Source organism: Dasypus novemcinctus, chromosome 8 (assembly GCF_030445035.2).
Source record: "Dasypus novemcinctus isolate mDasNov1 chromosome 8, mDasNov1.1.hap2, whole genome shotgun sequence".
In the NCBI taxonomy this organism is placed as follows: domain Eukaryota; kingdom Metazoa; phylum Chordata; class Mammalia; order Cingulata; family Dasypodidae; genus Dasypus; species Dasypus novemcinctus.
The window spans coordinates 121,862,404-121,888,390 of record NC_080680.1 but is presented as its reverse complement, the minus strand read 5'-3'; the positions used below and the strand labels follow the sequence as shown (position 1 = coordinate 121,888,390).

The following is a 25,987-nucleotide window of genomic DNA, read 5'->3' as shown; positions in this document are numbered from 1 at the left end:
GCCAGGGAGGCTCATCCCCGGGAGTCATGTCCCACGCTGGGGGGAATGCACTGCATCTACATGCTGAGTTTGGCTTTGAGACTGGCCACATTTGAGTAACATGAAGGCTGTCAGGCACAGTGCTGCTCTAGGCCTTGTTCTTATTTCAGGCATATAGGCTCACAAGCATAGTCATTAATATCAGGAGCCCACTGTTGGACCCTCATTCCTTCCTGGTTCTTACCGTTGCACCTGGGGGACTGCCACTGCTTCCCTAGGGACCACGACAGAGCACCCCCGGCGAGGAACCCAGTACCCTCCCAGCTGTTGTTTTTAATTGTTTCCACTATGAGTATATCCCAACATTACCATGCACCCTGGACATATGCCCTGTATAACTCCCTGTCAACCATATATAGCCTGTCAATAACATCCCATACCAGTATTCCTCCGCCGCCATTGTTGAACCACTCCGTGATCCAAAACTTCCTGAAAAGTGAAGCCCAATATAATGTCAGGCTCCCTTACTAGTAAAATGGAATATAGCGACGAGTTTAAAGGTTAGATCTAGAATACGTATTGATTAGGAAAAATTTACATCCTATCTTTTTCTTTTTCGTAATTATTGAGCTTCTCTTCACAAGAGCCTTAGATCACAGTAATTCATATGTACAATATACAGTACTCCCACACATCCACCATAAAACCTTTTCCCTTCCACAGCGATAATCTTTTAACTTATTTATATCATATTTACTGAAACTGATGTACAGACTCCGAAACAATAGCTTTCAAACAAGGTGACATCTGTGCTTACATTGTGGTCCATACTTTAGGATATACAGTTTTCTAAATTTTTTAGTTATCCTATGTTTTACATTATGGTTTACATTATTAGTCTGTCGTCCCCTATATGTTTTTGGTGTAATATTACATGTTTTATATTCATCCTCGTGTACTCTCACGAAACTCCTCTCTTGCCCCCACATTTACCTTGGTTCCATCCATTCAACATCCATTTTCCCCTCCCCTTGGGGCCCACAGCGACAGCCAATCTCCATTTTCTGAGGAGCCACGTCCAGAGATACTTGTTACAGTGTTCAGGGCCTGACTTGCTCAACTGCCCTAATGCCCTGGGAGCCAGCCACTCTTTCTCTCGAGAGATACAGTTCCCTCTATTTGATGGCATTAGTCCTCCCCAGGATGTGGGTCCACCCCCAATCTCACTACTTGGGTCTCTACCCAATGGTACAACCCACCCTGGCAAAATGAGCATTCAGACATTCCCCAGGAGTCCGTCCCGCATCAGACCATCCCCTGCGAGCGTCCTAAACAGGTAACCCTCCTAATTATATTTTGATACTATTTTCTCAGCATTTTACTCTCAACCAATACCCTGACATTCTCCTATGTTCGTATGTTGCCCCTCCCTCCCCTCAATTTTTTGGACAATATTACCCATCCGCCCATCCCCAGCCCCCCTCAAACCCGCATAGCCCCACCCAAAGGCAACCCCTTGACCCCATTTTATCTCTTCTTTGTGCTCATACTTACCGCCAGCTCATCATAGATTCCACCCCTGCAGACGTCGGCTCACATCCTTCCTCCACCCCCCGATTTCCTGTAAGCCTATCTTCCAGTCTCTAGCTCTCTGAGGCAGCTTGCTTATTTCATATCATTGAGGTCATGTAGTATTTGTCCTTCAATGCCTGGGTTGCTTCACTCAACATAAGGTTCTCAAGATTCATCCATGTTATCACGTGTGCTTGTAGTGTATTTGTTCTTACAGCCAAGTAGTATTCCATTGTGTGTATATACCACATTTTATTGATCCACTCATCTGTTGATGGGCATTTGGGTTGATTCCAACTTTTGGCGATAGTGAACAATGCTGCTATGAACATTGGTGTACATATATCGGTTTGTGTCCTTGTTTTCAGTTCTGCTGGGTATATACCCAGCAGTGGTATTGCTGGGTCATATGGCAAATCTATGGTTAGTTTTTTGAGAAACCGCCAAACTGTCCTCCAGAATGGTTGGATCCTTCTGCATTCCCACCAGCAGTGGATGAGTGTTCCCCTTTCTTCACATCCTTTCCAGCATTTGTATTCTTCTGTTTTTTTCATAGCTGCCAATCTTATGGGAGTAAGATGATATCTCATTGTAGTTTTGATTTGCATTTCCCTGATAGCTAGAGATTTGGAGCATATTTTCATGTGCTTTTTAGCCATTTGTATTTCTTCTTTGGAGAAGTTTCTGTTTAAATCTTTTTCCCATTTTTTAAATGAGTTATCTTTTTATTTTCAAGATATATGAGTTCTTTATATATGCAAGTTATAAGTCTCTTATCAGATATATGGTTGCCAAATATTTTCTCCCATTGTGTGGGTTCCCTTTTTACTTTCTTGACAAACTCCTTTGAGGTGCAGAAGGCTTTAATTTTGAGGAAGTTCCATTTATCTATTTGTTCTTTTGCTGCTCGTGCTTTTGGTGTGATATTCATGAAGCCATTTCCTATTACAAGGTCCTGTAGATGTTTCCCTACACTGCTTTCCAAGGTCTTTATGGTCTTGGCTCTTATATTTAGGTCTTTGCTCCATCTTGAGTTGATCTTTGTATAAGGTGTGAGATGGTAATCCTCTTTCATTCTTCTACATGTGGATATCCAGTTCTCCAGGCACCATTTGTTGAATAGGCCATTCTCTCCCAGTTGAGAGGGTTTGGTGGCTTTATCGAATATTATATGGCTATATATATGAGGTTCTATATCAGAACTTTCAATTCGATTCCACTGGTCTGTGTGTCTCTCCTTATGCCAATACCATGCTGTTTTCACTACTGTAGCTTTGTAGTATGTTAAAAGCTTTTAAATAAAAATGTCTTTAAAATTAGGTCAAAGAGTTCTACAATGCTACAGTATTGTGGTCTGTAGTATGGAAAACATCTTTTAAAAAGTTACTATTTCCCCAAATGTCCCTCAATAGGAGACTGGCTGAATAATGTATTATACACCCATACCATAAAGTACTAGGCTGCTGTATAAAGGAATGAAAAATATCTCTGTATACTGGAATCTTCAAGATACATTGTTAAAAAGCTACACAGAAAGAAGAATATGTACAGGTATGCTATTTTGTGTTAGGTGGGGAAGAAATATGTTATGTATATATACACACGTAAGTATGTATATAAATATATATATTTATGTAAATATGCTTACAAAGATAAGTGTATTTCTATACAATGCTTTTTTTGGTCTCCCAAAAAACAATGAGAAAAGATGGGTCAGGAATGGAATTTACATTTTTCTCACTATACCTTGGTTTATACTTTTGACCTTGGAACATGAAAATGTTTAACATTACCACAAAATTAGATAAAATAAAAAATAAAGAGCAATCAAAAAGTTAAAATACATGAACCTAACAAGTTATTGACAGAACATGCAAAGAATGACTTCAAATCACTTTAAAACTTTGAAACACAGTGTTTTGACTGAACATCCTGAGAGTTAATCCTAGTAAAAGAAACCACAAAGAAATCATGAACTACATTCAGTTGACTTACTGTTGTTAGTAATACTGGACTTATTTTGAAATTACACACACACACACACACACATTAAAGACAGAGCACATGAGTAATTATGCTAATGCTGTTACAAATCAGGTTTTCAATATAAGAGAAAAAAGATACAAATATAAAATTGAGAAAATTAAGTAAAAAGTTTGCAATATTTAATATTTCAATCAGAAGTACTGGCATGAACTCATGATGTGTTTTCTCTTTCAAAAATATTTATTTCTAAGCTCTATCCACTGATAGCTTTACTGGTGAATTCAGTCAAACACTTAAGGAAAAAATAATACCATTTCCACACAAACTTCCAGAATATTGAAGAAAGGGAATACTTTCCAAATCATGCTAGGAGGCCAACATTAGCAGTCAAAGACATTAGAAGAAAAGAAAATTACAAACCAATATACCTCAAAAATGAAGAGAGCTTATACTACTGAACTTCAAGGCTTACTATAAACCTACAGTAACTTAGGCAGTGTACTCTCAGTATAAAGGTAGATAAATTAGATCAATAGATCAGAACAGAGAGTTCAGAAATACACCCAAACATATATGTAGAAGTGATTTTTTTACAAAGGTACAAAAATAAAATTTAACTATGCTACTTACAAATAAACACACCTAAAGCATAAGGATGCAGAAGGCTTGAAAGTGAAAGTATGGGCAAAAAATATACCATGCAGAAACTAATCAAAAGAAACCTTGTACAGCTATTGTAATAACAAATAAGAAGGCATTCAGGCAAAAAGCATTACCAGAGATAAAAAGAAGCCTCTCATAATAATTCTCCAGAAAGATATAACCATTTTGAATTTGTATGCATCAGATAGCCTAAAAATATACAAAGTAAAAATTGACAGAACTACAAAGACAAATCTACAGTGGTGAGAGATTATTAACACACCTTTCTCAGTAACTGATTAGCAAACAAAATCAGTAAGACTATAAAGAATTCCTACAACACATCTAAGAAACTTATCAAATCGACATATATAGGATGTGCTATCCACAAAGTAGAGAATACACTTTCTTTGCAAGTAGATATAGCACATAACAAACACATAAACCACATAAAAAAATCACCAAAAAAATCTCAACAATTTTTAAATGAATCAAGTCATAACAAGAATGAATAAACTATATATCTATGGATCAAGGAAGAAATAATAAATGGAAATTAGAAAATATTTTGAACTGAAATATCATGTAAATATGTATCAGAACTCATAGCACGCAACTAAAGCTATACTTACAATGAAATAGGTAACCTTAAAACGGATGTTAGGAAAAAGGCTGAAAAACAAGAGCTAAGCATTCATCTTAATGAATTATAAAAAAGCAATATATTAAACATGAAAAAAGAAGGGAAGAGGAAGATAAGAGCAGAAATCAGTGAAGTGGAAAACAAATATACAATAGAGAAGATCAACAAAACCAAAATCTGATTCTTTGCAAAGGCTAATAAAATTGTTAAACCCTGGGAGAGACTAATCTAGAGAGAGAGAACACACAAAATTAATTTCAGGAATTGTAGCAGGAATCTTTAATCAGACAATGAGAATATCATCAGTAATTTAAACCCAGTAAGTCTGAAGATTTACATGAAATGGACAAATTTCTATGAAAATACAACTTTACCAAAACTGACATTAGAAAAAATAGAAATGGTCCTAAAATTATTAAAATGTATCCATTATCCAAAGCCTTTCCACAAAGAAAACTTCATGTGTAGACAGCAACAACAGTAAATCCTATCAAACATTTAAGGAACCAATAATGTCAAGTTTACGCAAACTATCTCAGACAATACAAGAGAAGGGACCACTTCTCAACTGGTTTTATCAAATTAACATAATCTTGCTACCAAACCTGACAAGGAAATGAGAAAAGTATACATTCAACCCACTTAAGAACACTGTGTGAGAAGAAAATATTAATCTGAATTTAGCACTATACAAATGATAATACATCGCAATCAAGTTGGGTTTATCTCAGTACTATGATTTAGATAAATATTTGAAAACCAGTCAACATAATTCAAGATATTGAGAATAAAAAAGAAAAATCCTATTACCTCTTTTTTTTTGTTTTTATTTTTATTTTTTTATGTTACATTAAAAAAATATGAGGTCCCCATATACACCCCATCCCCTCACCCCACTGCTCCCATATCGACAATCATGGGACATTCATTGCACTTGGTGAATACATTTTATTTATTTATTTTTTTTTAAGATTTATTTATTTATTTATTTCTCTCCCCTTCCCCCCATCCCGGTTGTCTGTTCTCTATGTCTTTTTGCTGTGTCTTCTTCTTTGTCTGCTTCTGTTGTTGTCAGTGGCACGGGAATCTGTGTTTCTTTTTGTTGCATCATCTTGTTGTGTCAGCTCTCCGTGTGTGCGGCGCCATTCCTGGGCAGGCTGAACTTTCTGTCACACTGGGCGGCTCTCCTTATGGGGTGCACTCCTTGCGTGTGGGGCTCCCCTATGCAGGGGACACCCCTGCGTGGCATGGCACTCCTTGCACGCATCAGCACTGCATATGGGCCAGTTCCACACAGGTCAAGGAGGTCCAGGGTTTGAACCGCGCACCTCCCATGTGGTAGACGGACGCCCTAACCACTGGGCCAAGTCCGCTTCCCAGTGAATACATTTTTGAGCACTGCTGCACCACATGGATAATGGTTTACATTATAGCTTACACTTTCCCCCAGTCCACCCAATGGGCCATGGCAGGACGTACAGTGTCCAGCAACTGTCCCTGCAGTACTACCCAGGACAACTCCAAGTCCTGAAAATGTCCCCACATCATATCTCTTCTTTCTTCTCCCTATCCTCAGCAGCTACCATGGCCATTTTCTCCACATCAATGCTACATTTTCTTCCAGTTATCAGTCACAATAGTTCAAGAATAGAATATCAGTAAGTCTATTCTAATCCATACTCTATTCCTCCATCCTGTGGATCCTGGGATGGTTATGTCCACTCCACCTCTATATTGAGAGGGGGCTTAGATTCCACTTGGATGATGGATGCAATTCTCCTGCTTACAGCTGTAGGCACTCTTGGCTCCCTGGTGTGGTGGTTGACCTTCTTCACCTCTCTGTTAGCTGGCTGGGGTAAGTCCAATAAACCAGAGGGTAGGAGTTGCAAGTCTGTTGAGGCTCAGGGCCTGGCTGTCACATGGACAGTCCAGAGATTCAGGTCCCGAGTACGCACTATTAATGGAACCTGGTGATATATTAGGCTTCATTTTCGAAGAAGGTTTGGACCACAGAGAGGTTAAACTATGGCAGGGGAGGAATGCTGGGGTGGGATGTTATTGATAGGGGGCACATGGTTGGGAGGGAGTTCTCCAGGGCATGTATATAGGGTACATAAAAATGTTTGGATATTTTCATAGTGATTACAGTTAAAAACAACAACTGAGGGAGTGCTGAGTTCCTAGCCAGGGGAGCTCTATCACATTCCCCAGTGGAACAGCAACAATCCTCCAAGTGCAATGACTAAGACCAATAAAGAAGGATGGTCCAACAATGAGCCCTTGACTCTAATGACTATGCTTGTGAGCCTGTGTGCCTGAAATAAGAACTAGGCCTAGAGCTGCAGGGTGCCTAAGAATTACCTCCTGAGAGCCTCCGTGTTGCTCAAATGTGGCTACTCTCGAAGCCAAACTCAGCATGTAAATGCATTACCTTCCCCCCAGCGTGGGACATGACTCCTGGGAATGAGCCTCCCTGGCGCCAAAGGATTACTACCAAGTACTAACTGATGATGTAACTAGAAAACAACCTTGAATAAAAGAGTCAACTCAGACTAGCAGAATATCTCAGCCTATGTGTAACAGCAGTGTTAAAGATGCTTTTTGACCTTGAATAAAAGGGGAGAATGGAAAGGACAAATGAGTTTATAAGGCTATGAATCTCCAAAAAAGAATTGGGAGGTCATCAGAGGTATCGCTTTTACACATGCCTCAGCAGGGTCCCAGAGACAGCCAAAGTAGATACAAACCCAGGTATCGGTTTTTCTGAGGGCTACAGGGACCCACAGGATCTATGGTCATGGCAGATAGGGTTCAGCGCCATGTCAGTTGGCCCTACTATGGAGTTTGTGTTCCTGAGCGTGATGGAGTTGGACTCAGATGTGATCTTTGTTCACAAGCCTCTCCTGTTACTTTTACCTATTACCTCTTAAAAGAAGCAAAAACTTTTTTTTTTTTTTAAATAAAATTCAATCCATTTATGGTTTAAAATTCTCAGCAAATTAGTAATTGAGGGGAACTGCCTCAACCTGAAAAAGGGTATCTAAACAAATACCAAACAACTTGACAGGGAAATATTAAGCTTTCCTGCTGAGATCAAGAAAGAAATAAAGATGTTTCCTATCACTTCTACTCAACACTGTACTGGAGTTCTTGGTATAGTAAGACAAGAGAAGAAATAAAGCATATATACGCAATGGGAAGGAAGAAATAAAATAGTCATTATATTTGCAGACCATCTTACTGGGTTCACAGAAAACCCCAAAGGGAATATACAAAAGGATTTCCATTTCCAACTAGCACATAGTAGATAGTGGAAATCCACTGTTCCTACTCCAACTAGGAAACACCAGATTTTTGTTTTTAATTACATTTTAAAAGATATCGGAGACCATGAAAGCAAGGAAGATTAAAAGGAGCTGAAATTCCAGAAAGAAAAGGATCCTTCTGGGGTGAGCAAAGATCACTAGACTTTTTCTTTCTTATGAGTTTCCTATGTAATTATTTTTGAAAATTAGATTTACAATTTTTGTAAATTTTATGCTAGCATAAGCAGAGAAAAAAAGAAACAGTGAAACTTTCATAGCCACTTGGGTTGGCATACTGGATTGAAATCTGGAGGCCCCTAAAATACTTAGTATATTTTCCTCATAGGACATTTACTGAGTTCTGGGGTGATATAGGAAACTGAGGGGGTTGTGGAGGTAGGAAGGGATGGGCCAGAGAGAATCAAATCACCTTTGGCCTTGTGCTGCTTTGGAGAGGCTATCTACTTACAGAAAGAGCCTGAACAGCATCAAACACACAGCAAGTCATGTGCTAGATTTTGAAGCTTTATAGGCCAGGAGGTATCTAGATATGAAGAATATCTTGAATTCTTAAGACAACCTAGGAGAGGATATTTGTGAAATATCTAGAGACAAATGACTAAGATCCAAGCTACAGCAAAAATGATAAATCAATAACAAAAGGACTGTGAGAAAGATAAGTGGATTAAAGACATCAATTTATGAAAGAAACACAGATGGTCCATCATGTAAAAACATGCTCAGTTGTGTCATGAAGTTACAAATTAATACTAACAGTACAGTTATATCAGTATATCTGTATAATAACAATATAGATAAAATTATGCCCACCATATTGGTAAAATAACAACAACAAAAAAATCAATAATATCAAGTCCCACGAAGGGAAAATATTCCTTCTAGGTCCAGTTTAGGTCCATATTCAATAAACTAGCCTAGATAATGCCTAATTTGCCAACAGCAAACCAAGGAATTTTCTTTAATCCCCCCAAAAACTTGGCAGAAAGGACATGAGGTGGACCCCAGAAATAATGGAAGTAGTTTAAGAGGAAACATCCATTTTCCATTTGTGGTCTAAGGATAGGTATGAAAATGGACAGCAAGAGGCACTACCAGAGAAATACTTCTTTCTTAACTTGGTCAGTTAATGGGCATAATGGGAAAACAGTACGTTGGAAACAAACATGCAAAAACTAGGAGTAGAATAAGGCTGGAGAGACTAAGTTAATGGAGCTTGATTTTTATCCTTTATGTGGTAAGAAGCCACTGAACAGCAAAGCTGGGCTTTGAAAATATTCATCTAGCAATGGTCGAGAATCAGGCAGACTAGAAAGAAAGCTACTGTAATAGTCCTGGCAGAAATAACAAGAGTTGGTGTGAACTTAAACATTACCACCTTTAGGTTGCCTTAAAATTCTGGTTATGGAGAGAAAAAGATTAAGCAACATCTGAAGACTACTAGGGGAATAGATGCTTCAGTCTCAAACTATATCATGGTGGCAGGTATACAGCATAATGAGGTAGCCTTTAATTATTAAGAAGCAAAAACCTTAAAATTACACTGATCAGTAATCTCAGACATAAAGGTGACTTTTTAGAAGCTTTGGCCAAAATGATTTTAAGATAATTACAATGTGACATTCTGATAAAATAACAAAGAATGACTTAAGGGGTATAATAAATGTTTTTTTTTTTTAATTAACTGGATGGATCAAATGTTAAAATGGACGTCTGAGGAATTATAAATTTCAGAAGGTTAACAGCTTGCTGATAGGAAAATTAGTATGTACTTTTGCTACAATGGTCACTTACTTTTTCTTGATGGGTTCTGCTCTGCCTGCCTGCCTCACTGATGCCCAGCAGGATTCCAAATGGGGAAACTGTCTCATTCTGTCTCTGCAACACCCCTACCTGCTATGATTATTCATTTAGACTATACAAAGAAGCAGATGATTTCAACAGGAAGGTCTTACTGTTCTTCTGGATCCAGAATAAGGGCCACTGTTGCCTACATGCCTTTCTCCATTCCCAAACCATGCTACCACCACGGAAAAAAACAAAAGGAAAACAAAAAATAACCAAATAAAACCCTAACAGAGAAAGTATAAAGCAAGCCTAGAAGCTTCTTCAAGACTCAGACTTAAGCTCATCCAAAGTCAGTTCTATGCACATGAATTCTTCACTTTTTATTTTCTTGTTCTTCTTACTGCCTCATTTATGTACAGATCTTTCAAAAGCTTCTCAATTTCCAAAAGGGAGGTTCAAGTCACACTGGGGAGCTGACAGGTACAAGTGACTCTGGTATGGGAGCAAGTGCTCCCTAATCCAAGGGCAATTACAAAGCACTTTCCTAAAAATGTTAGTGAACATCTGTTCCAAAGTTCTGCACTGGCCAGCAAATAATGTGTGAATGCCTCTTTCTAAGTGCCATACAGCCTCAGGCCACCAGAGGTCAGCAGAGAACCTGGTCCCATTAGGGGCAGATGGATGGAACCTTCTAGATCTAAGGCATGACCCCAGAGAAAGAGGAATCTGCAGAAAGAGAGATAAAGTGAGACCTCAATCCACAGTTGAAGCAAGGGCATGTTTTAGTTGTATGCATTGCGTATATGTGTGTGTGTGTATGTAGAAATTTTGGAAAACAAAATTACAAAGAATAAAACAAGAACCATTTGCAATCTAACCATTGTTGGGAAAAATCACTATTAAAGTTCTGATTTAGAATTGCTGACTTTGAATTTAGGGACTTGGGGGGAACTAAACTTTACAGTGGGATATCAAAACAACATAATGAGCTTAAAGCAAGAGTTCTTAACCATTTTTTGTTCCACAGACCCCTCTGCCGGTCAGGTAAAAACCACGGACCCCTTACTAAGTCCACACTATACTGTGTAATATTTTTTTTTATCCTCCCTCTTGTGGCTTTTTGCGTGCTGTCTGCTCTCTGTGTCCGTTCACTGTGCGTTCTTCTGTGTCTGTATTTATTATTATTTCTTTCTCCTCCCCCCCTTTCAGCTTGTTTGCTGTCTGCTCTGTGTCCATTCGCTGCGCGCTCTTCTGTGTTTTTGCTTGTCTCCCTTTTTTGGTTGCATCACCTTGCTGAGTTAGTGCTCCGTGGCGCTTGTGGGCTAGGCAGCTCTCCACAGTGTGCGGGCAAGCCTACCTTCACAAGGAGGTCTCAGGACGTAAACCCAGGGCCTCCCATATGGGAGCCCAACTGATTGAGCCACAGCTGCTTCCCTATACTGTGTAATATTTAATAAAAATATCACACTGCACCAACATGTCCCCACAAGAATTTCTTTTTTTCCTTTCAATTCAAGCTCATGGACCCTTGTTAAGAATCCCTGGTGTATTAGTCAGCCAAAGGGGTGCTGATACAAAACACCAGAAACTGGTAGGTTTTTATAAAGGGTATTTATCTGGGGTAGGAGCTTACAGATACCAGGACATAAAGCATAAATTACTTCCCTCACCAAGTCTATTTGGAGCAAGATGGCTGCCGATGGCTGCGAGGGTTCAGGCTTCCTGGGTTCCTCCCTTCCAGGGTCTTGCTTCTCTCTGGGTTCAAGGTTCCTTTCATTCCAGGGCTTGCTTCTTCCTGGGCTCAGCATTCCTCTCTTCCTTGGGCTGGTTTCTCTTTGCTTTGCAAGTTTACTTCCCAGGGCTCCAGCTTAAGGCTTCAGCACCAAACTCCAATATCAAAAACCCTAGCATAAAAAGCTCCAGCTCTGTGCTTTGCTATGCCTTTTATCGATGAGTCCCCATCTACCAAGGGGTGGGGACTCAACGCCCTAATGACATGGCCCAATCAAAACCCTAATCATAACTCAATCATGCCCAGTATTACACCAGATTACAAACATAATCCAATATCTATTTTTGGAATTCATCAATTATATCAAACTGCTACACCTGGCTTAAAGAGTGGGGAGCTTCCTATTGACACTGTAACCTGTTGGAGTTAAAATTCTCTTCTTACAATTGCCAACTTTTTTTTTAGGGGGGAGGGGCAGGAAATCAAGGCTGCTGCAACCAGTTCACAAAAAGCAGAAGGGCTGACCAGGTGGAATTAGCCAGTTACATCCATGCTTGCCTTCTTTCTTTTCCAGTTCCCAAGTTCTCAGTCTATTAAACTGAAGCTTTCTATGGACAAAGTACTGGGAAGGGTATATAAATGAGCAAGGTAAAGGTGGGGCTGAAAGCAGTCCACAGGCTGCAGCTAGGAGGAAGAGAGGGAAAAACAAGGAAAAGCAGACAGCAAACCAAAGAAGGGCCTCTGTAGCTATGTAATAAGATGGGGCTCCCATGGGAAGCAGACATGGTTCCACTGATAGAGCCTCCATCTACCATATGGAGGGTCCAGGGTTTGATCCCCAGGGCTTCCTATCCTGTGTGGTAAGCTGGCCACACGCAGTGCTGCGGTGCACAAGAAGTGCCGTGCCACGTGGGGCGTCCCCACGTAGGGAGCCCCATGCACAAGGAGTGCACCCCACAAGGAGAGCCACCCCATGTGAGAAAAGTGCAGCCCACCCAGGAGTGGGACAGCATACACAGAGACCTGGTGCAGCAAGATGATGTAACAAAAAAGAGATGCAGTTTCCCAGTGTTGCTGGATAATCCAAGCGGATGCAGAAGAACACACAGCAAAATGGACAGAGAGAGAAGACAACAGGGGGGAAGGGGAGAGAAATAAATAAAACACAAATCTTAAAAAAAAAAAAAAAAAAGAGATGGGGCTCCTGAAAGACTGGTAAACTGGTTTAGAGAGCAGTCTAAAAGAGGAATTCCCAACCTGTTCTCAGCAATGATTGGTGCACTCCTTCCAAAGGACTACTTCAGAAATACTCATCTGGAATGTTTCATGAAAATCAGTGCCATTACATTTCTGTATTCTTGTATATGTTTATTCTCTGACTCTACGGTTGTGCGTCACCCTCAAGATTCTTAAACATGACCAATGGGAAAAAGAAACTGTAATAACATTGGCAGAAAGTCTCCAAAACAAGCCAATATCAAGATCTGTGGTAAGACAGACAGATTTCAGAACTAAATTCAGACTCATGTCACACTCCATTTCAAGCTTGTAACATGGTATGACACAGTAAATAGTCATTCAAGGATACAAAATTCAATGAAGCAAAGGTTGGTTCATACGTTTTGCCACTTTAATTTCTTTCAGGAACTTGTGTTGGGTTTTATCAAGTCTTTTGGCATCTATTGAAAGGAGAAGCTAATTTTCCTTATTTTAGCTAATGTTGTGATTATATTTCCTGATATTAAGCAAGCCAAATTTGCATTTACTGGGATAAATTCTACTTGGTATGGGTAGAATGCTTACAAAAGGCACATCTAGGGAAGCGGACTTGGCCCAGTGGTTAGGGCGTCTGCCTACCACATGGGAGGTCTGCGGTTCAAACCCCGGGCCTCCTTGACCCACGCACGCGCAGCGCTAATGCGCGTAAGGAGTGCCTGCCACACAGGGGTGTCCCCTGTGTAGGGGAGCCCCAAGCGCAAGGAGTGTGCCCCATAAGGAGAGCTGCCCAGCGTGAAAGAAAGTGCAGCCTGCCCAGGAATGGTACCGCACACACAGAGAGCTGACACAACAAGATGATGCAATGAAAAGAAACAGATTCCCGTGCCGCTGACAACAACAGAAGCGGACAAAGAAGGAGACGCAGCAAATAGACACAGAGAACAGACAACTGGGGCGGGTGGTGCGGGAGGGAAGAGAAATAAATAAATAAATCTTTAAAAAAAAAGGCACATCTACCTTCCATTAACACCTGGTGGTAAGGCCAAGTGCTAACACCCAGGAGAGGCCAACCTAGGAAAAAAGGAAGTTTCATGACAAAATAAGATGAGGCCCACTACCATGCTTGTTTGGGAGATTTTTCAAATAATTCAGGACTGCCACACACAGAACTGTGAGTCAGTTTCCAAAAGCCATCAAGTGGCTCTAAGTAGTCCTCAAAATGCCAGTAAAAATCTAGCTAAGAAAACTCTTTTTAAATTCAATGACTGTGAGGAAGATCATCCATTATAGTAAAAATAAGTGGAAATTACAACAAACAATACCACAGTAACCAGTACAGTATAGATTTCTAACTTCTTCCACGTACATTTTTTCAAAAACTCAGTCAACAAGGCCCTCTCCCCACTCTTTTCTTAACTAATGACAAACTATAGGTTCAGAGACTTTTTATAATACCAAATGTTTATTTGAAAAATGTCAAACACAGAAAAGATGAAAAAGCAATATAATGAAAACCTATACACCCTCACCTGGACGCAACATCTTATTATATTTGCTCTATCTTTTTCTCTTTCTCAACACAAATACACACATACACACACACATATCTCATGGAGTGCTGATTCAGGGTCAGTGACTTTTTAAGTGATGTGCCCAAATGTAGACGACTAGAAGGTAGAGAGCTTTTGGTACTAAACCAAAGGATTCTGCCATAGTAGAGGGTTGAACATACAGGATAGAAAAAATATCTCATGTAAGTTAATTTTCCTTTTTTATATACTGATTTATTACAGATAATATAGACAGACTATAAATCACAGCAAGACATTTTTAGCATTTTTAAACAAAAAAATTAGGTGATTTCTCAGTTTCTATGATAAAGTCCAACTTAAATTACTTGATTTTGACTTTCAAAATAGTTTAGTTCCTGGTAAAAGCAGTATACTCCAGGATTACATTTCTGGCTCCCTATATGTACTACATAACTTTGGTAAATCACTCAGTCCCTCTATATTTCTCAGTGTCTTCATCTGTAAAATAATATTCTCCAGCTCTCTGAAAGCCCAATGTTCTTTCCCACCTCAGAAACTTCACACTTACTGTCTTTCTGCCTCGAATGTTCTTCTTCCCCTATTTCATTTCATAAATCCTACTATTCCTTTAGGTCTCTTCTTCAAAGAAGACTTCCCAAACTCCTCAGCCTAAGCCAGAATCCCACTATTTCATAGCATCCAGTACCTTACTTTCAGAACACTTTTCACAGTGTGCAATTACGTATTTATCTTGCCTTTAGGGTGTGCTTGGTTCACTGCTCTCTCTCTCTACAACCAGCAACATGCATTGCACAAGACAGGCACTGAGTGCCATTTCAGTGCCATTCACTCAAATGGCACTAAGTGAATAAATAATACTGTCTAACTCAAGGGGATGTGGTGAAGATAACTGAAAGAAAACATGTAATAGCATGCTTAAACCCAAATATGCACTCAATAAACAATATTTGGAAGTTGGGTCCCTCCCCCTCACACTCGGCGATTTGACTAGAAACATTCTATAGGAACTTTTCCAAAAAATAACATTATTACTTTGGACGGAAGGTCTTAGTAAAGCACGTGGCCAGAAACAAGGCAGAGACTAAAGTATTAATATTAGAGAGTAGGACGAAGTAGGCTGCCACAATGCCAGACAGGTGATCACCTCTGCCTATGCTAGAAAGCCTCTTATAAGTCTTCTGCCTGACAGAAACTAATCCTGAAGCAGCACGCAGGTAACACTTGGCTGGAAAGAATACTGTAAGGACATCAGGACAGACCATATGAATATATGACTGATGCTGGAACAATCGGGAGAGGAAAAAAAGGCAAAGTGCTATAGTGAGAAACTTACAGAAATAATAAAGTCACTGGTAATAAATAGAAATGAACAACCTGGAAAATAATAATAATAATAATAATGGCTAACATTTATTAAGCCCTTACTATGTAACAATTACTATTCTGTACTTTATATGAATAACTTCTATTCAACATTGTAGTGGCAATTCTATCAAGTGCAAATAAGCACAAAAAAAAATTTAATGCATCCAAATTGGAAGGAAAGAAGTATAAAACTGCATTTGCATTACAACACAACTGTCTAAAAAAAATCTTATGGAATCTACATAAAATCCATTAGAATTAATAAGTAACAGTACACAAGATGAATATTCATACTACAAATGCTTTTTATACTAGTAATGCACAACCAAAAATTGCAATTTAAAATCCAATGTCATTTATAATAGCATCAAAAAATGAAATACTTAGGGATAAATCTGACAAAGATGTGCAAGACCTGTAGACCGAAAACCGTAAAACTTTGCCAAGAGAAAATGAAGATCTAAATAAATGGGGAGATATACAATGTCCATGGATTGGAAGACAATATTGTTAAAATGACAATTCTCCACAAACTGGTCTAAGGATTCAAGGCAATAACAATTAAAATCTCAGCAGGCTGCTTCTTGTTGCCAGAAATTAACAAGTTGACTCCAAAAGTTATACAGAATCCAAAGCAACTATAATAGGCAAAAATCACTTTGGAAAAAAAGTACAAAGTTGGAAAATTTATACTACCTGAATTCAAGACTTATTATAAAGCTATAGTAACCTAGAAAGTGTGGTAAAGACAGACAAATAGATAAATAAGTACAGAATGAGAGACTAGAAATAGACCTGCACATATACAGTTGATTGATTTTGACAAAGTTGCAAAGAAAATAAGGGTAAAGTGAAGTACAGAGTGCCTTTTCAACAAATAATCCTGGGACAGCTTCAGAACTTCATGTAAAAATGAACTTCAATTCATATATTGTACTCACATAGAAAAGTTAACTCCAAATGAATCATAGACCTAAATGTAAAAACTAATACGGATATTAATTTATAAAAGAAAACATAGAAAATCTTTGTGATCCTGGATTAGGCAAGGATTTCTTATACAAGGCATCAAAAAGATCCAAAATTAAACAAAATTGACAAGTTGGATTTCATAAAAATTAACAACATATGCCCTGCAAAAGACACTCTTAAGAAACTGAACTGGGAGAAAATATTGCCAATTACAAACCTGAAAAAGGACTTGGATCCAGAATATGGAAAGAGCTCTCAAAACTAAATAGGAAAATAACCCAATTTTTAAAAATGCACAAGAAATCTGAACACATTTCACCAAAGAAGATATATAAATGGCATATTAACATGCAAAAATAAGCTCAACAATATTATTAGGGAAATACAAAAATGCAAATTTAAACAAGGAGACACCATTTCATGTCTATTAGAATACATAAAATTAAATGGACTGGCCCAGTGTTGGCAAGAATATGAAGCAAATGGAACTCTCCTATATTGCTAGTGGATATGTTAAAATAGTACTAACTCTCTGGAAATCAGTCTTGCAGTTTCTTTTTTTTTTTTTTTTTTAAGATTTAATTTATTTATTTAATTTCCCCCCCTCCCCTGGTTGTCTGTTCTTGGTGTCTGTTTGCTGCGTCTTGTTTCTTTGTCCGCTTCTGTTGTCGTCAGCGGCACGGGAAGCGTGGGCGGTGCCATTCCTGGGCAGGCTGCTCTTTCTTTTCACGCTGGGCGGCTTTCCTCACGGGAGCACTCCTTGCGCGTGGGGCTCCCCCACGCGGGGGACACCCTTGCGTGGCACAGCACTCCTTGCGCGCATCAGCGCTGCGCATGGCCAGCTCCACACGGGTCAAGGAGGCCCGGGGTTTGAACCGCGGACCTCCCATATGGTAGACGGACGCCCTAACCACTGGGCCAAAGTCCGTTTCCCTGCAGTTTCTTAAAATGTTAAACATACCTACCATATGACCCAGGCATTTCACTTCTAAGTATTTGTTAAGAAAAATAAAAGCATAAACAAAAACATGCACCCAAATAGTCTTAGCAGCTTTATTTGTAATAACCAAAAATTGCAAATAACTCAATTGTCTGTCACAAGTGTCTTACTCTGCCAAAAGGCTGCCGATACAAAGTATCAGAAATTTGTTGGCCTTATACTGGAGATTTATTTGGGGTAAAAGCTTACAATTCCAAAGCCATGAAAAGTCCAAACTGAGGAATCAGAGATGCTTTCTCACCAAAGTCAGCTACGGTTGATCCTGGTGCGTTGCCACGTGGTGAAGCAAGATGGCTGCCGATCTCTCCCAGGTTTTTCCTCCCCTCTGAGCTTCCTCTTTCAGGCCCTTCCCCTCCAGGCATTCTCTCTCATGCTCAGCTGCTCTACTTTCTTCCCAATTTCAGCTGCAAGTTGGCACAGGGCTTGTCTCTTAGGGCTTCCTATATACAGCTCAGCTATTTTGCTTCCCAATGTTAGCTATAAACTATCAGGCAAATGGCTCATCTCTCCCTGGGGCGTCAGTTGTTTGAGACTTCTCCTTTATGGCAGGATAAAAATGACAGAGCTCTCTTCTTTTGTCTGTCTCAGTAAGTGTCCATTTATATCAGACCAGGCAAGGGGGTGGGGACTCAGTCTGAGTCATGCCCAGTGACAGAGTCTAATCAAAACCCAAAGAAATCTTATCAAATATCTAATCAAAGCCTCCTCAGCTGAATTTCATGCAACCAAAGGGTATCTCACACAGAGGAATAGATTAGTTTACAAACGTAATATTTCTCTTTTTGGGATTCATAAAATCATCTCAAACTGCCCCAAGAGGTAAATAAATTGTGGTATATCTATACCATGAAATACCATTCAATGATAAAAACAAATGCTATGGGAACATTGTGAAAGAATTCCAAAAAACAAACAAAAATGAACACATGCCATATGATTCCATTGATATAGATTCTAGAAAATGTAAACTTATCTACAGCGACAGAAAGCAGATCTATGGTTCACTAGGGACTTGGGGGATGGAGAGAGAGGGGAAGGAGAAAGGGGTCACAAAGGAGCACAAGGAAACATTTTTTTAACAAGGAAACTTTGAGGTGACAGCTATGTTCAATATCTTGATTGTGGGGATGGTTTCATGGATGTATACGTGTCAAAACTTAGAAAATAGTACAATTTAAATACGTGTAGTTCATTACATCTCAATAAACCTTTACTCAAACAAACAAAAAGCCACCTTACCAAATCCTACCCAAGAACAATCTGCCCAACAGGCATTTCTCTCCAGATCACAGGATTCTTACAGTCCTTCCAGTTCAAAACTGCCACAACCCAATTGAATAAGGTTACAAAAAGTACTATCTCACAGTTTCTACAGAGGGGAAAACATGAATAAATCACTAATTGAGGTCTCATAATGTCATTTGCAAGAAGTGAAGAATAACAAAGAAGGGTAAAAATATTCAGAGAGAATATATAGTATCTCACATTTAACTCTTATTAGTAGCAGCTAACTTGGTAGCTCTGTCTGGTGGATCAAAAGGAATCTGAAAAACGGCTAACTGCTCCCATAAAAAGAACACATGTGAAGCAGGTATAGCTCAGTGGTTGAGCACCTGCTTTGCGTGTACAACTTCCCTAGTACTTCCTTAAAAAAGAGAGACAAACTGATTACTAGCAACGTCAGATTTATCTCAAAAGTAAGTTAAGGGAAGTGGACTTGGCCCAATGGATAGGGCGTCCGCCTACCACATGGGAGGTCCGTGGTTCAAACCCCAGGCCTCCTTGACCCGTGTGGAGCTGGCCCATGTGCAGCGCTGATGCGCACAAGGAGTGCTGTGCCATGCAGGAGTGCCTGCAACGCAGGGGTTTCCCCCGCGTAAGGGTGTCCCCCGTGGAGGGAAGCCCCGCACGCAAAGAGTGTGCCCCGTAAGGAGAGCCGTCCAGCGCAAAAGAAAGTGCAGCCTGCCCAAGAATGGCGCCACACACACAGAAAGCTGACACAGCAAGATGACGCAACAAAAAGAAACACAGAGTCCCGGTACCGCTGATAAGGATAGAAGCTGTCACAGAAGAACACACAGTGAATGAACACAGAGATCAGACAATGGGGGGTGGGGGGAAGGGGAGAGAAATAAAAAAAAATAAATCTTAAAAAAAATATATGTTTAAAAGTCAGAATAAAGGATGTTTATGGTATCAATGATTCTTCTCAATCAGTCTAAGCTTGAGAGCCTATTTACAGATTTTATGGTCCAAGTTCAGAGAAAGTAGGGACTACTGTCTGTACTTTAATGCAGTTGGGGGTATGGCTTATAAGACTTTGAAAGGCTCTGCTGTTAGCCATTTCTACCTACACAGGACTGTACCAGTATATCCCCAAAAGTTTGTTGAATTGAAGAGAAAAGAAGTTGTGGTGGATTTAAGCTATATATACCCCGAGAGAAACGTGTTCTTAAATTTAATCCATTCCTGTGGGTGTGGACCCAGTGTAAGTAGGACTTTGTGATGGGGCTACTTCAGTTAAGGTGTGACCTACCTCATTCATGACAGGTCTTAATCCTCTTACTAGAGTCCTTTATAAATGAAATTAATCAGAGAGAGAGGAAAAAAAGCCACAGAAGCAAACTGAAAGCAACCAAACTGGGGAGAGAAGGGAGAGACCAGCACATGCTGCCATGTGTCTTGCCATGTGGCAGAGGAACCTAGGATCTCTGGCAAATGGTCTTTGGGAAGAAAATATAGCCTTGATGATGCCTTGATTTAGACATTTTCCCAGCCTCAACCATAAATGAGTAACTTTCCATTATTTAAGCCAAACCACTTCATGGTATTGCTTTAAGCAGCCTAGGAAACTAAAAGAGAAGTAAATAGGTCTGTGGAAGTATGTGGGTCAGGAGATGTGGATTCTACTTTTGACTTGACTAGACAGTAATTTGTGTGATATTGGTTAAGTCATTTTATTTCCATTTCCTCATCAGAAAAATGAAAAATTAGTCCACACACAGGCACACTAATTCCAACTGGTAGGTTTAAGTATAGAGGGTAGGAAACTTGCAGAATGGAGGAGAATTTCTGTATTTAGGCCAACTTATTAATAACTCAAGGCAACAAGTTTTTAATGGGCACTCTATGTCTCCCAGAAACTGTCAGATGCTGGAGATCATAGATTAAGGAATGGTTTGTTCTCCACCTACAAGAGCGCATTTAAAAACTAAAAGTTCCTGCCCTTGAAACAATGGCAATGCAGCTGGTAAGACCAACAAGATATCTCATGAACCAGAAATACCAAAAACACTGAGTATGGTACTATGAGAGACACAAGTTCAAGTGTAAAAGAAGAACTCAAGAAGAAACACCACTGCTAGCTCACTAGCTCAAGGTGGAGAAATTGGACATGTATATGGAAAACCATGAAAATTTTCTAGGAAATGCTCTATTGGGACAAGTGAAATACAAGAAGTTTAATTTTAAGTGAATCTATTATAAGTTTCTTAATACTCTCAAAAATTATAATCTGTAACCACAGCTAATTGTCTTCTCTCCTAAGCTGATGTTAGGAGAATCTTTTAAACAAAAAAATCTGAGATTATCTTACATGAAAGGACTATAAACGCTATTTTTTGCATGATTCTAAAAACAAATCAATTTTTTCTTCTAAAGTTATATTTCAATTTTATTTATTGGTTTTTATATATGCATTGGTTGAAAATATTGCTAATTATAATTTACAACCCATATGCTAGCCTTACTATATTTTAATGAAAGAAATACCATTAAAAAACTTTACACAGGCAAAATGGAAAGCAGTGTTATAAGTATATCAAGATTAAATATTAACAATTTAGCCAGGGACACTAAAACCATTTTGGTTTATTCTCTAATTAACTGCAGACATTTAAAAAGAGGAAAGGGGGAAAAAAAGGTATGTGTGTTAGAGAGGTGGGACAGGACAGTGTCTTCCAGACTTCCTACTGAGGTACTTACAGTGCTGATCACAATCAACTCTGGCAAACACTACTTGATTCTCTTTTGGATATTCTTCCTTAATGACATTGGAAGCTTCCTCAAAAATTGGATGCAACATTTGGCTGAAACGACACCTATACACAGAGAAAGAGATCAATTAGAATAGAAAAGCGAAAGTAACAAATCTCATTTCAGTTATCGTCTGTTTATATTCAGCACATGTACAATAAACAACTCTGCAGGACAATCCCACAATTTTATTACGGATTCTGTTGTCATTCAATGGAAATGAAAATAATTTTGAATACTCTGTGCCAATTCAAGCACTATATAAATAATTCAAAGATTTTGGTTTTTCACCTTAAGAAAACTGCCAGTATCATAGCGTACAAAAGGTAAGGATTCCTCAAAAAGGTATGAAACAGTCCAAAATAAGCCCTCTATGATGTACTTACTAGGACTTGTAACTACTCAGACTGGAACATTTACAAAAGAAATTAGCTTTCTCAAAATATGCAGATATTTCTAGACTGCTGTACAAAATCTTTAAAATGGTAAGCTTATTGCAATAAGCTGACTGATTAACCTGGCTAGTTCAAACAGTAATAGGCAAATTAGCAAACCAAATAAACAAGTTTTATTAAAAGAACATACAGCGTATAATGAAATGTTTCCCTTCAAAATTTATCCCTTTTTAAAATAGGCTTTTATATTTTTAAACATAGTAAATACTAAGTCCAGGGATAAATATTTTAAATTCAGAAACAGACTTCTGGGCCCCATTTTCTTTTTTGTTTTTAAGTTATAATAACAAAAGCAAACCCTCCACAATATTCCAGAAAGCTGACATTTCTGACTGTCCCTTCATGAGACAAACATTTCACAAATATACCCTGTTGGTCACAAAAGGGATAAGAAAGAGGGGAAGAATCAGCACACTACCAGCTCGGTTAGGATGGCTATTCCCATATGAAAAAGGTGTTAGGCATTTGTTAACAAACTAGCCAACAATAATCGCTACTATTGCTTCCAGAGTCCTTTCCCACCAAGAAATTTATTTAAATGAAGACTGTGAACTCTCTAATCTACACATGATTACGCCTGACATATTAGCTATAATTCAGTAAAAAATATCAAAAAGCTGGTGAAAGGATGCAAACTTTACACTTCCTCCCTACTTCTTTTTATATATATATCTCTTCTAACCCACTCACCTGACTTCCTAAGGAGATGTTCTAGAATATATCAAGGACACACAATCTGTATCTTCAATCTCTTGCTTTCAAGTGGCTCTTTCCTCTTTTAGCATTCTTAAATCTCTCCCTCTGGGATAGGTGGGTGGGGTCTGTGGACATCAGGGACCATGTCTTATTTGACTATGTATTCTAATGGATGTCTGTTAAATGAATAAAGGGATAGAATGGAGGAATTGGAGAGGCGAGGACCGCAGGCTTGTGGGTTATTACACATTGATGAAAATAGAGTAGCTAGAAGGCAGGGTAAGTCAAGGGCTAGGGAAGGATTCTTCATTGCTTGAAAAATGAGAATGTGGCCAACTAAAGGGTCAGTGGACTGGCATCTGCTTAAAGGGCTCCTTCTCTTAGGACTGTCCAATTTGCTGTCCAACAATCATTTAAGCACAGGTTCACATTTAAAATGGGACAAGTTTTAATATCAAAAGGTGAAAAGGCTGCAATAAAAGTTCAAACCAATATTACTATATCTTCATACACATGTACCCATACACATGGAAATGTTACATTTATAAATGTAGAATCACAGAAGCAAAGGGACTATTAGAAGGGCCTTAAGTGTCATCTGAACCCAATCTCCAATTTAGTGCTTGAATCAACCCTTTGTAACTCAACAAATAGGTGCAAGTCTTTGGACGGAACTTTGGGGGCACTTACTAGCATGACCTAGTAGGAAAAAAATAATCTATGGTGTCAGACATACCTTAGTTTAAATCCCAGTTCCACCACTTACTAGCCGTATGACCTTTCTGAGCCTCAATTTCCTCAACCTAAAATGGAAATTATAATACCTACCTGCAAGGTAGTTCTGAGCATTAAAAACAATGTATGTAAAGAGTCTGGCACATTATATATAGCATTATTAAGCACCAACTATGGTTTATTACCCTCTGAGGCATATCAGCCCTATTAGAAATTTTTTCCTTAAACTGTGCCACATCCATGAATTTCAGAGGGAAATCAGGATCCAGCCTTTGAGGTCATAAGTACAAATCTATATCCTACTGCTAATTACGTAAGTATTTTCACCGTTGAATAAAGTATGAATTCATGAACAACTCAAGAATTGTTTAGGTTTTATATTTTCCCAAATAACTATGATAGTGCATACTTCCAATTCAGTTTTTGCAACAAGGTCAGTAACATGCTCTATTTCTCTTTCTTACTACACAAAAAATCCCTCAATCAAGACATTTGCGATCCAGTTTTTACTCTGTCACAATCTAGTCAAGTAATCTTGGGAAAGTACTTTACTCCTCTGGACCTCTATTTTCTTATTTTAAAAATGAAGGGAAGAACTAGATTATCTTCTGCCATATTTTCTGGCTACTGTTACAGCTGGACAATCTTAATATACATTGGAAAATATCTTTGTTATACATTTTATAAAAGCTATTTTTTCTGTATACCTTCAGTGTAACTGGAGCAGACTGTGGGAGGAGAGAGAGACAAAAAATACAACAGTAGAAATAGCAGGGGCCAGGTCATGAGGGACCTTCTAGGACAAGGTAAGGAACTTGAATTTTAACCTAAAGATAATGGAAAACCATCCAAGGGTTTTAAGATGGCCTGTAAAGAAATCTGCTTTGCAGTTAAGAAGGATGACTCTGGGGAAACGGACTTTGGCCCAGTGGTTAGGGCGTCCGCCTACCATATGGGAGGTCCGCGGTTCAAACCCCGGGCCTCCTTGACCCGTGTGGAGCTGGCCATGCGCAGTGCTGATGCGCGCAAGGAGTGCCATGCCACGTAAGGGTGTCCCCCGCGTGGGGGAGCCCCACGCGCAAGGAGTGCTCCCGTGAGGAAAGCCGCCCAGCGTGAAAAGAAAGTGCAGCCTGCCCAGGAATGGCGCCGCCCACACTTCCCGTGCCGCTGATGACAACAGAAGTGGACAAAGAAACAAGACATAGCAAATAGACACCAAGAACAGACAACCAGGGGAGGGGGGGAAATTAAATAAATAAATCTTTAAAAAAAAAAAAAAAAAAAAAAGAAGGATGACTCTGGCTAATATTGTAGAGAGCAGAATGGAGACAGATAAGACTAGAGGCACAGAAAATAAATCAGGAATCTAGGAAGTTTTGGGACTGTAGCCTTGGGTAGCAGTTGGTAGGTGGTAAGCCTAAAAGGGTCAAATAAGGTATAGACTGTCCAGGAATAAGGATTCTGTGAAAATGTGAAACCTTTCTCCAGATGAGGCTACCTTCCTCCTATCTCCATGCCAGTCACTGAACTCCACATCAAGTCCTTGTTTTAAAATGCTGGGAATACTAAGTTAAGCGTTATCTCTGCCCTCAAAGTTTATTTACTAGGGCACAAAAGAGTAAGATAAAAGACAAAACAATAAAGTAAGAGAAAGAATGGCTACTAGGGTACTACATGAACATAGACGACAAGTTCCAATTCACACAGGATAAAGAGTAAAGGCTTACTGGAAGAAGTAGCAGATGATATAAGTGAAAAATAGCAGATGATATAAGTGAAAAATGTCAACATCAGCTTTCCGTCTAAACTTGCCATCCCACATCTTCAAGTTCAAGCACTCCTTACATCCCCCAGTCAGGAAAAATACAGCACTGCAATATGTACTTTTTTCTTTTTTTAAATTTTTTTGACTTATGTTACCTGCTTTTATTTTAAGATGTGGGCGAATGAAATCAGTTCTATTTTTCTCTTAAACATGAACTCTCATCAAATTAAACTGTTTCACTTGTTGATGAATTTTAATTGATTTTGTCTAAGTAATACTGCCTCACAATACCAAAAGGTTTCCTCACCCACCCTTTCTATGCAAAAAAAAAAAAAAAATCATCTTTAGCAAGTTAATACAAAAACAAAAAACGAGATTATTACTTACCAGTCAGCATAAAAATTTACTAAAGCAACATCAGCATTGTCTGAAATTGAAAAACAAAACCAAACATCCTAAGTTATTTGAGTCTATACATAATTTTGACAAAATTGAAGATGCAGTTTTCATTAAGGTCATTTCTCATTT

General features: G+C 38.9%; 1 protein-coding gene across 2 annotated transcripts in view; it reads right to left on the bottom strand.

Moving 5' to 3' along the window:
• Nucleotides 1–25,987, bottom strand: part of ERP44 (endoplasmic reticulum protein 44) — a 125,097-nt gene that overhangs the window by 46,456 nt on the left and 52,654 nt on the right. Inside the window, exons 3-4 of one of the 2 annotated variants that reach the window (XM_058302615.2) lie at nucleotides 25,847–25,886; nucleotides 21,758–21,873 (exon numbers count right to left, since the gene is read on the bottom strand). In XM_058302615.2, coding sequence (XP_058158598.1) covers nucleotides 21,758–21,873; nucleotides 25,847–25,886 — 156 coding nt within the window. The remainder of the gene's footprint in view (nucleotides 1–21,757; nucleotides 21,874–25,846; nucleotides 25,887–25,987) is intronic. The other variant, XM_071217108.1, reaches the window with a different exon arrangement.